The 12,656-nt window shown below is 40.1% G+C and overlaps 2 protein-coding genes across 2 annotated transcripts in view; one reads left to right on the top strand and one right to left on the bottom strand.

The window, feature by feature from the left end:
- The window catches only part of MAF (MAF bZIP transcription factor), a 192,370-nt gene extending 181,102 nt beyond the window's left edge, over nt 1–11,268 (top strand). Inside the window, exon 3 of the mRNA XM_014874458.2 lies at nt 406–11,268. The gene's annotated coding sequence lies outside the window, so the exon portion shown is untranslated. The remainder of the gene's footprint in view (nt 1–405) is intronic.
- Nucleotides 517–12,656, bottom strand: part of WWOX (WW domain containing oxidoreductase) — a 475,749-nt gene continuing 463,609 nt past the window's right edge. The window contains exon 9 of the mRNA XM_088172060.1: nt 517–1,711. Coding sequence (XP_088028186.1) covers nt 1,523–1,711 — 189 coding nt within the window. The 3' untranslated portion in view covers nt 517–1,522. The remainder of the gene's footprint in view (nt 1,712–12,656) is intronic.

Genomic DNA, 12,656 nt, shown 5'->3' with positions numbered 1-12,656 from the left:
TTCTTTATTCCACCAAGTGTTTCAATGCAGGATGTGCTGTCCTTGGGGAAGGGGTTGTGGAGAGTCAGGGAAGATGAGTGGGCAGGATTTGCTGTCTCCTGAAGCTATTGCTCCAGAGGTGGCACAGCAGGAATAAAAAAAGGCCATATATTCTTTACTGCTGCTTTAGGAAAGACTGTGGCATCAGGTAAGGAAGCAGACAAGGAAGGAGCAGCTGAGGTTGCACTTGGGTAGAATCTTGACTTTAACTCCTGTTCAACAACAAATCCAATGTACTGTGATTGCAGACAAGAAAAAAATCATAGAAGGCAGACTGTTAACAATAAAGCAGAAATAATAAGGGGATCAAATAAACTTCTATTAACAATGTGTCCTTCTATTCATTTGTTTATATTCTGTCTACAGAAAATGTGATGCTGGACTGAGGATGGCTTAGAACAACCTTCTGGCATGAAGACAGCTACAAAGCACAAAATACAAAAAATGAACTCAGAAAGAAACAAGAAAAAAACAGCGTTTTCTTGGCATCAACAAGAAGCTCTTTATTTTTCCTCAAGTTTTCTTTTCTAAAAAAAATGGAATTAAGACATTTGCAGAAATGAGACAAACTTTTTCTTCAGGTGACAATATTCAAGCAAGCATGTTGTTTTATTGAATCTAAATGGAAAGAAAAGACAGATTTGGAATGGGATACAGTATCAGGAGAACTGAGAAACTGTGAACTTTCAAGGAAAAAAACTCCATAAAACTGTGAACCGAGAAATGGATGGAAATACCATTTAAACCCCTGATTACACTCTGTGTGTTCTTAAGGAGACATCATCATCTTTGCTAACTTGACAGTACTTAGGGAATGGTTTACAACATATCTTTTATTGTAATCTTTTAAGAAAAAAAAAAAATCAGAAATATTTAATTAGCTGTGACTTTACCATTACTGTTCAGATGTCTTCCTGCACCTTCTTTTTCTAGACAGCGCAGATGTATTTGCAGCCAAGAGTCAAAGGCAGAAAAGTTTTCTTTCCTCAATAATCTTTTGATTTGCCACACCCAATAAAATCCTTGCAGGGAAAAAGAATCAACAAAACTACCATCTCCCAGTCAATACCTAAAGCCTAACAGACAGTAATTATCAAAATAAGGAGGAAATCCCATATTGGGCTACGTACCTACCCATTAATCAAAACAACAGACATTTTTTGCAGAATTGCTTTTCTAAAATAAGACAAAAGATGCCTCCTTGGGTTACACTTTGAACAGGCTATAATCAAAAGAAAGAGAACCGAGACTAACTAAGCCCCAGGAAGCCGCATTGTCCCTTTAACCCGCAGTATTCCCCACCTCCCATTAGTACTTAACATTTTTCACTATGTTGTGACTGCTATTATTTCATTTAACACTGGTTAATCTGTATCTGAGGTACATGGAAACCCTCTAGATGATAAGATTGGACAGGTTCCAGCGTTGGCAGTTTCCGAGCGTGCACACACTCGTGTGTTTTGATCCTTCCAGGAGCTCCCTGCTATTTGGCCTGGCTGCCAATTCGTTCTTGGATCAGCCTCTCGCTCAGCTCCCAGAGGGCAGCAGCCGTGGCATCTCCCTGTGCCTGCTGCGAGGGCAGGCAGCGGCAGCAGTTGTTGAAGTACATCCCCCCCAGCCCCTCCAGCTCCGCCGCCGTGCCGCAGTACACGCTCGTGGCAGCTCCTTGTTGCTGCAATTAAAAAAAAAAAAAATTAATTAAGAGAGAGAGAAATAAGCAAAATTATATAAATACATAGAGAGATACTATATGGTTTGTTGTTATCCGTGTAATTTCTGCCGCAGCCCTTTGAAGCCGTGTCTCGTGCTGTCAAAGCAGCGTGGCTGGCAGGGTCACCTGCCTGGGGACAAGGCTGCAGCCCTGCTGAGGGCACTGCCTCTTGGACACTTATTTACAAACCACTTCTATGGAGACTTTTCTCTTTTCCTTCCCTCTAAAGGCAAAAGAAAAGAAAAAGAGAATCCTGACCCATAGCTCCAAGCTTGGGTGTTTTGCCCCTTTTTGGTAAACACTGGATTGTGTTTACCAGGTGCTGTTTGACTCAGAACAGCTGAGCCAGGTTTGAAAGCAGCACCTCAAAATTTCCCTTTGCATCACAGAAATCATGGACCATAGGCTCAGGCACCCCGACCTGCAACACAGCCTGATAGATGGATTTGGTTTGTTTGGGTTTTTTAAACCTCTTGTGCAAAATTAACCTGGCCACTCCAATTAAGACCTATCATGTAAAGTGCAGTCGGGATTGGTGCCAAACCTGCCCATGGATCTTGGATCAGGTCTCCCCATGGCAATTGTCACTGCTGCCATGTGAGAGCATTTGTCTGCTGCAGGCAGAGACAGGGCTGGTGCTGCAGAGACACGAGCCTTTCCAGTGGAGTTTTACTCTGTAACAACCATTTCTCATGTCTTATAATGCTTTAAGAAACGGAGTGGATAGATTAGAGGTTTTTGTGGATCAGAAGGAATTTTTAAAATTTTTCTTGATTTCTCTGTTTCTCCTTTCCTTTTTTTTTTTTTTTTTAAATTTAAATACCAAACAGGAAGAATGGGTTTCTCTGAATTGTCCCAACAGAAACCTGCAGATGGAGGCCACAGGGTTGGGGCAAGCACCCTGGCATGGGCAATGGACTATTCCCTGGCACAGACTAAAAGCACAGTGCCAGCACAGCTGGGGAGAGGGCAAGAAGCTATTTTGCTTTGTAAACTATAATTAAAAATAATAGGTGAGAGCGCATTAGCAAAACACAACACTAATTTAAAACCGATAGAGTTTATCTGGCATCTTATGATTATTTATGTACATCTTAGTCCTTTCTGTGGTAACTAATTATGAGCTGATAGGAATCAGAATAAAGAGGCTGCCAAGTGCAATTGAAAAAGTAAATGAAGAGAAATTAGTTGTTGCCACATTAAGATAATTTAATGGGAAAAGAGAATAGGCTTCAATCTCTTGTGATTTTCCTCTGCTCCTTTTTTTTTTTTTTTTTTTTTTTGGCCTTTCATTGTCACAACCAAGGAAACTCAGGGTGCTGCTAGAGGGGTCAACCTGCAGAAGACCTCTACTTTGCATTCTCATCCTTCAAGGACAGGAAGCAGTTTAAAAAGCCCCAGTTCTCCTTATTTGAGGCATCTCAACTTTGTAGCAGCAAAGAAGTGCATATTTGTTTGCAAGACATGCATTTTCCACAGCAGATGGGATTAAACTGATAATGATGACTCCACAGCTTAGAAATGATCTCCCATCACAAGGTAAACCAAAACTGTCTGTATTAAGTATTTTGAAAGGCATATATTTATCAACAGACCAAAATATTTTTAAATTTAGTATAATACATAGTAATCCTCTTATTAAACCAGTATCTTTTTTAAAAAAAGAGAAAGTATCTTAAAGGTGGTAGCAGAAATGGAAGAGAGTTCTACTAAAAATAATATTAATAGAGAACAATAAAATTCTATGCTCATTTCCACTATCCTATAAAGCTCCACAGTACAGGTATGATCACTGTATTCAGCTGTTTAGAATGTCTCAAAGCCCCTAAAAAGTATTATTAGTTTTTTGCAAGCAATTCAACTGGACTTTCATTAGAAAGGTAAAATTAAACTGAATTGCTCAATGCAGAGCGAGAGCCCTCAAGCTATTGCTGAAAAGCATCTGTCCAGCCAAGCTAAACTCAGGCTATCTCTAATAGAATTCAGCTAATTCATAAAATGGAAGTTTATCAGAGCCAGCTCAAAATCCAACCCAAACAATAATTTATCTTTTCAAATGAGTCGAATTTGACGATGTTTAAACAAAATTCTCATCAGGCAGAAAAACGTCCCAGAACACAACAGCAGTGCTTTATACCTTGAGCATTGACACAAGCTAGACTCCTGAAGAAAATAGTTTTCCCTGTGTGAGCATAGGATATTTACTTTGAGTGATAAAAGATTGTGTGGCTGGAAGCCCAAAGCACTTTATCTTGCGATGCCTCCAGTGTTTTGCTGAGAACTGGATGTAAGCAACGTGCCATTTGCTTTTTGGCTGTGTGTATCCTTACTTCTTTCTAAATGTTTCAATCATGTTGGCTGTTTTGGAAGAAGAAAATTCAATGGTTCTATCATTGAAAGAAAAGTACCTTTCTTATTACTTAAGAGAAATGCAGTTGTATTTAACCCTTCGTTGACAGAGGGTAAAGCTTTAGTATCTCACAATTATGGACAAACATGAACTAGGACATCAAGCCTAGGAGAATGCTTCAGACAGAAAAACTATGTAACAGAAGGTAAATCCCAGATTCTCAGAGCCATTTAAGCCCCTAATTTCCTTTGTGATCTGGTTGCATTCAGACATTGAGGACCTGCCTAAGTGGCTTTTCCGAGGACAGAGAGGAGTGAGCATCAGAGTCACAGGAATCAAATCCCGTTTTGGGTTGGGAAGGGTGTCCATCCCAACCTCCTGCCCAAAGTGGGATGCCTAGAAGCATCATATATGCCATGCTGAATGGGAAGGTTCCCAAGGCATAAATCCTTCCTTTGCATCTATGATCTGTGAAGAGCCAGAGCTGGAGAAAAGTGCAAACTGCCTGCACTGGTAGGCAGAAACTGCTCTGTTTCTCAGCAAATATTGTTCATCCCTTATGAACACAGTCCTTTGAATGACATCTTTATATGCTGGGCCTTATGACAGTTTAGTAACAAGTTTTAATTTTTTGCTCATCAGCTTTCCTGTTCACATATCATCAGCATACAACAGCAGAGGATGTTAGGCAATCTAATTAGTAAACAATTCCATACTGCTGATACAAGATGAAACATTCTTAAACCAATAAAAAGAGCACTTTAATCACTGTTGAATGACTTTCAATGCCAAGCAGTTTGTGCCATGTCAGAACATAATTTGAAGAAGATTAGAGTACTATATAAAAGAATTAATGTTAACAACTTCGTTAAAAAATGTCTTAAACAATGAGCTTGTCAGTTGTCACAGACTCTCCCTGATCCATTGTGATTAAGCCCGCCCCCCCCCAACAATTTCAGCTGATAAACAATGCTAAAAGCGTCAGGCAACCTAAACATTTTTTTCCATAGGTCCACAGTTGTACAGGGTGCTAATCACCAGAGCTGGGGTCAGCCTTCTTTAACCTGCAACAAAGGCAGCGGGTTGCAATAATGAATACACAGGATAAAGAATTTGTGAGAAGCCCAACTGAATCTTTAATCATGCCTCAATGCCATTTCCGATCCAGTCAAACATTTGAAAGCTGCTGGGCAAGCACCACGCTATCAATCTTTCCAGTGCACGTAAAATTACCCGGGAATCTTGTTTTGGATTAAGTTGAAGAGTGTCTTAGTAATAAGGGTTCATCATTCTCTTCCGCAAATCATTTGTCAGTTTTGTAATACAATCTTCCTCTGCAGCAGGGTGGGATTTATACAGCAGTTGCTGTTTATTTATAGTTGAGGCTCAAAGATCTAAATTATCCATCCTTCTAAAATCCTTTGTTGAGTTGAAAATACTAAGTAGCTACTAGTTATAGGCATTTATTTCATAACTGCTAGCAGTCAATTTGTAACTGATGGCACTGAATGCAAATTAATATTGCATATCTTAACAGTAAAAGAAAAGGGGTTCTTGAGATACAGTACATGGTAAACCCTCATTAATATATGTAATGCATCCGCCAGTATTCTGAGATACCATTTATGTTCCTGATAAGAAAACATATTACACAGCTAATGTTTAGTTTTTAGATTTGTCTACCTTCAAATGCATGTTTATTTTCTGAAATTAGACTTTTGTTCTGAAGTAAGTTTACATTCCAAGCATATAAATAATAGAAACAAAGCCATAACTTATCTGTATATTTATCAACTATGAATGAATAGGATCCACTCTAAACTCTGTTAAGAGCACACAGCACTCAACATTGTCTGCCAGGGAGACAGGATCAGCTTATTTGAAAAGGAGGGGTTTATTTTCTTATTAAAAATTAAGGATAAAGGCCAGTTATCTTGGTAGCCTGAGGTTAAGTTCAGCACAGAGCATTTTAAAAGATGGCCAGCAGAAAGAGGTGAATTCAAAATGACATGAGAGGAGAGTACTTGTGACAAGGGCCAGATTCAAGGCAAGCAGCTCAAATAAAATAAAAAGGCAAGTCCTTAAAACTCTTCAGGCTGTTCCTGTTATTCATATCAGGACTATTAGACAAAGCCAACACATCCCTAACAGTAAAATATCAGACCCACACAAAGGCACTGTGAGCATACCATTTACAGCTGAATAACTCATTACAAGCAGTGTGAGGTAGAATCACACAGTCATGAAGGTTGGGGAAGATCACCAAGTCCAACCACTGACCCAACCTAGCAACCAAGGTAGTATGAACATATTCCAGATATGAAACCAATGGGGTGTCCCATAGATTCTCTGTGCCTCTGATAAGCACCCTGAAGAGTTCATTCTGTTAGAGGGAAAAACACCTCACCAGCTGGCTTCAGCAGTGGCCATTTTCCTGATTTGTTGTCAAATATAAAACCTCCTTGGAACAACAAACAAAATGATACAGAATCTGTTTCCACTACAATCGGTTCCATATTATCCAGACCAAACCCTAAAGTGACAGCTGCAGTTTTGACATTCCTCCAGCCTCACCTCACCTGGTGGGAGCTCGCACAGGTTTGCTCCTTCTCAGAGGCTCCACAGATTGGAGCAGTGGCAGAGGATCTGCTCCACTGCTTGTTGTGACCCTGGTGCTGATGCTCAGGGTGGGCTCAGTGGGGTTTGTGCTGCCTGGGGGCAGCTGGGAGAAAACTGCCCTCAGAATGGATTTATCTCCTTCTGGTATTGCTACAACCCCCAAGCTGGGACTGTGGTGCAGAGCTTCCTCAAACTACACTTATTCCTTTTTCATATCAAGCCCAAGTCCTTGTGAGCAATGTGGAACACAATGACCTCTTCCAAAAAACACTAGCACATCTAAAATCCTCGTGTCCTCATTCAACCTCCAGGATTCAGTATCTGAAGTGTTTTTAGGAGCATCTTAAGAGCTGTTTGGTGATATCACCCATGGCTGAAGCCAGCTGTATCTGAGGAAGCCACTTCTCAATGTCAGGCATTACTCTGCTCCTCTTCCTACTGGGATAACTCAGGTCTGTGAGGAACAGTCACTTTTCCAGCAATGAACTGAACAAGTTTTAGTCCCGCCTGTGAGATGAGAGGAGAACTGTTCAGTTCCTGCTGCAGTCTTCTTACTCAGAGAACCCCAGATGCACAGTTATCTCACGAATAACACTCAGAATATGTATGTATCAATGTCCTGTAAGAAAACAGGATTCCTTGATTGCTTTTTCAGCAAGGAAATATGAAATTGAGACCTGCTTTTGCTATTTTGGGAGAGCGTGAAACTGAAATCATATCTGCAGCTAAAAAATAAAACTTTGGAGCTGCCAAATATGATCTAAACTCCAAACCGGGCTCAGTTGACTTCAGGTCCTATTTCCACCCAAGTGCCAGCAGGAAAACGTGACCTGAACTGACACTGTATTCACAGTCTTTTCAAAGCTCTCACCAAACCACATCTAAACCAGAGGTTCTCAACCACCTCCCCTTCCCCCATCACCACAATTAAACCAGCAAAGCATCTCTTAGAAGATAATACAACGGATAAACCAAAATCTATAAGGTCTGCTTTTTTTCCCTCTGATGTATTCCTTTTTCAACTAATTCCCAACTACAAAGACTCAAAACTCCATCAGCCCCTCTACTTGCAAAGCATAGTTGGTTTCAAGCTGTAACTTTTCTTAGTGTCATTAAGACCCTTACACATTTACAGTATTCTTTACATACATTATAGGAGATAAGTGTGCTATGTTCTTTGAGTAAGGAAACTGCAGTAGTTCACGAAAGAGGATTTGTTTTCAACTGCTGAGGCATTAAGACCTAGTGATTATTTCAACTATTCAGTATATGCAGCTATATTTAACTTACATTCTGGGTTTTAACTTTGCAAAAGAAATCGTGTCCATTGTAATAAATGTGTTTTGATAATGCACCATGTTGTTTGTGTTATGCAACCCCCCTGTATGTTCTCAATTACAGCAATGGTAGCACTTGAAAACTTCCAACCTCCAACATCTGGTATCAAACAGATTTTCTGCAATCATTTCACAGGAGAAAAAAAAAATACAATACAGGACACCAAGTCAGAAGAACTGGCTTGTTTTCCTCTTTTTGACTTTTCCTTCCTTAACGAGCTTGGACAAGTCACTTCAACTCCATGTACCTCACTTTTCCCAGCTATAAAATGGGGAGAGTACTCTTATTTACCCACCTCACAGGGGTGTTGTGAGGAGTCATTCAGATTTATGGAGTGCTTTCACACTTAATTTGGAAAAGCACTGTGTAAGTATAAAGTGTTATATTACAAACCATTGTTAAAACGTGTAGAAGATGTAGAACCAGGTTTGCAAAGTAGCTGACAAAAATGTAATTATCGTTTAAAATCATGCCTATTTTTCTCTATTGTATAAACTTAATTCTTTAACCTGTGTAGCTGTCTGCTACTCTGGGTCTTGTTCCAATGTCTTCCCTCTCTCATCTAATTCTTTTGTCCAGATCACAGAGAACTTGGTAAAACTCTAAGTAGCCAAAACAACAGCGAGTTATTAAAAAATGGATGCTTTAGAGGGAAATACTCCCTGAAAGGATGGTCCATGCATTCGTCTCTCCCACCCTTTGCATATGCTAGGCAGAGCCATCATGGCATACCAGGGGTGGGATTCAGTTGCCTAACATGGATCTTGAGACATCTGAGCTGCCTCAAGATATCCCACGTGCTCCACAGCTGTCTTTCAGAAGGGCACATATTTCCCATAGGTCTGGTATTGTATCTGCCAGCCCCTCATGGATATCTCAGCTAAAACCACACAATGGTTTAAACAACACCAGACCGTGCAACTTAAATGCTTTTGCACAGCACCTGGAAGGGAGCTGGTTCCCACAGGCAGCACCGTATTTCTTTCTTTTTCAGAATCTTATTAAAGTCCACAATCAGCTTGTGAAAAATGTTTCAAGGCCGACAGAGAGCCACATTAAGCTCTACAAACTATAATGAAGCCTGTGACTTTACCTTGCTCCACCAGCCTCTCAGGGCAGGAGCAGCAGCACTCTTCACAGGCCTCTTTATCAACACCACATTTCCAGGCACATCAGTGCTGCAATTCCTTCTCCTGCCCACTGAACCCCCGTTCACACCTGATTTACACTTTTAAGACATCATTGCTCCACTGAAATGGCAGTTTTGAACACTGCATGCAAATGTCTATGATCTTTTCTTCTCACAGACTGGTTTGGAGCAGTGGAGCGATGCAGCATTCTTTAGAATGCTTTCTGCTCATTTCTAGATTTGGGAAGAATCCCTGAGAAAAAATATCGATTTTCATTTCAGAGTAACAGGGTAAGGGTGAGATCAGTTTGAAGAAATGAGGCTGCAGTCCATTGCTTGTCCCCTGCCCTGTGTCCAGCACTGGCCAGTGGAGTGAGAAGCAAAGAGATGTCAGGGACAGTCCCTGGGCATCCCAGCACTGCTGGGGCTGCTCACACCTGAGCATCTGTGGCAGCTCACCTTCTGTGAGGCACATTTACACAAACACGATCACAAATACAAAGTCTGTCACCACTTGTTGGCCACAGTCAAACTGGAAATCCTGTGGAGGACTGGAAATCCTCCTGAGACACATAACCTGACAGCAAAAGGTGGATTCTTCTGGGCAAGGGCAATTTAAAGAGCTGAGCAAACAAGTTGTTGACACTAAACATATTCTGCCAAAAAAAGAGAGATCAGATACACTGCTGCAACTAAATCATCAGAACTGCTCTGGCTGGTGCTTGGGCATACACAGATGAGAGTTCATTGAAATCACTTCTGTTATTAACTTGTGCTGAATTGAAATGTTTTATGGTTTTTCTGTACTTTAATTATATATATACTTTATATAAATGTATGTATACATACAGTACTGTATATGCTGTATATATTTATATAGCTTTTTAATACTATTACTAGTCCAAATGTAGACTTTTTCATATGCATTATTGCAAAGAATATCATCGCAGTGCTGACATTTGGCTTCTTCCTTCATTGCACAGATAATTTTTTAGACTGAATTTTATTTCAGACATGAGTGAAAAAAAAAAAAACACACAACACACTGCTTTTTAAGAAAGTGACCTTTTGGGACAGATACTTACTGAGCTGTTTGTTTAGGTTTTAAAGATAAAGACTGTTTTTCATCTGTTGATCCACATGCACACATATGCACACACACACAGACACACAGTTCAATAACACAATGCATTGAAAAACCACAGGGTGTTATGATGGGGAAGTATCATGGTAAGAAAGTAACTACCAACTCTGTCTTCCAGAAACTAATTAAGGGAATGTATTTTGCAATAATACAGATCTAGCAAACAGGCCTCTAAAGTCTAGGCTTAGAGCTGTAAGCCAGGCACTCCTGTATTATGTATGTGTGATTTTCATAGATAGCCTGCTGTAAAGTGTGCCCTGTTAGTGCATCTTTCAGGCTCAAAGACACTGGTCTTGTTAATATTTCATTTAGTACATACTGTAGAGTCTCATTTATATTACTTCTATAATTAATGGTGATAGCTTAGGCACTGCCTTTACAAGGAGAGATCCCTGTATGTTGGTCGATGGGTAATGAGAAACAATAGATATTTCATTCACCAGCAGCTTGTTGCTAGTTAGTAGGAAATTATCGTGTGTACTGTTGCTTTAATTGCCAGGGTAAATAATGCTGCCGCTGTGTTAGTGAACATTTTAAAGCACTTGATGCAAATAGACTAGAAACAAAACACAAAAAAAAATTACCTTTATTATGCTATACCTTAGCACAGGGAGTTTAAAAGGTACGTCTTAAAACATTTGCGTTCTATCATGCAAATATATCTTAATATGCATGTGCTGACTATTCAACTACTGTATTTTAGGAAATACAATTATGCTGCCTTTCTCTTCTCCTATGTAGACTGTAAATAACTGTAGATCTTTCTCTTGTTTTCCCATGTAAATATATGTAAATATTAACAAGCTATGCATGCTGATATTCTAGGCAATTTCAGGTACTTTTATAATCTGAAGGCATGTACTTGAACTGGTTTGTTAAAAAAAAATCAACTCTCTCAAATCCTTTAAAGCTCATTAGAAATTAAAGATTTCTTACTAGACTGGTTCCTTCACTCTCAGTTGTATTTTTGTTTATTTTTCCCTCTGCTTTGCCAGAGCTGTCTCCCAAGTCCCATCTCAGGAGGGGTCCCATCTCAGGATACAATTCACTCCCTGCCCCAGGATGGGCACCATTTCGAGTCAACACCATCCCCAGCTGTAATTCTCAGCAGAGACTGAGAGGGGATGTCTATGCCCTTCACCTCTCCCTCTGCTCAGTGATCACAGAGTCACAGAACCACAGACTGGTTTGTTTTGGAAGGGACCTTAAAGATCCTCTAGCTCCAGTGCCCTGCCGTGGCCAGGGACACCTTCCACTGGGCCAGATTTGCTGTTTCCTTTCCCATTTTCTCAATCTATAACCTGTCAAGCCTGGATTTAATTCCCCGGGTGCCTGGGCTGGGTTTGAGGGCAGATGCAGCCACAGCCAGGAGCAGTCCCCATGGCTCTGGTCGTGCTGCAGTCCTGCTGCTCACTCAGACGTGCTCCTCTGTTTCAACACCCTCTTTATGTTTCTTTTCCAGCATGCTTATGACTTTGACAGACTGTGAAAATAATTTGATAAATAGCTTGATAAATTTCTCCATCTCCTCCCTTCCGTGCTGTAACACTGTTTGTGGAAGCCTTTCAACTGAAGGAGTGTGAACAAAAAAGAAATTACCTAAAGCTTCTAAATCAAGTCACCTCCTGCATACAGATTTGGAGACAAGGTTTCAATTTAGCTCTCTTCTTCCTTCTTGATTTTTTTGTTCATGCAGTAAATGAAGATTACTCTGAGGAAAAAGGTAAGAAGTAAAAAAAGATGCATTTATCCCCCAGTACAGTAGAGAGGAGAAGAAAAAATCCCCTCTCCATTATCTATGAAAACTAAATGCAATGACAACTTTTTAATTTAAAGAAAACAGCTTTCATGTCTGAAGATGTTTTTTTCCAGAGTAGGCATATGAGAATAAACACATTAATTGACAGGATCCTCATGACTTTTTAAGTTCCTCAAACTTAGCTTGGCATCTGGGGAAGATCTCTTTCCAGTCCTTGAAGACTCTTTTAAGATGAATGTTTAAAAAGCTGAGCTGACACGGGCATTACGTTCAAGTGCAAGCTGTACTATTCTTTAGTAGAGGGCGTAGAAATGGTTCATAGAATTATTATCTTTCTACAGGCAAAACCCATTACCTTCACACTAGGAGGGAAAAGCTAGTTTTTAACTTATATAAAACGGAATCAATTATCAATATCTTTGCATGGTTTCCCAGCTCTGCTGGAGAGCAGTCACAGAGCTAAACACATAGAGCCATTTGGCAAAAGGGCTCCTGCCTGTGCTGGGCTTCTTGTTACACCTTTCATTTAATAAAATCACATCTGCAGAAGCAAAAATAAGTAGTAAC

Source organism: Sturnus vulgaris, chromosome 12 (genome assembly GCF_052056855.1).
Source record: "Sturnus vulgaris isolate bStuVul1 chromosome 12, bStuVul1.hap1, whole genome shotgun sequence".
Taxonomy (NCBI): domain Eukaryota; kingdom Metazoa; phylum Chordata; class Aves; order Passeriformes; family Sturnidae; genus Sturnus; species Sturnus vulgaris.
Note: the sequence above shows the minus strand (reverse complement) of the source record. Positions and strands in the feature narration are given on the sequence as shown.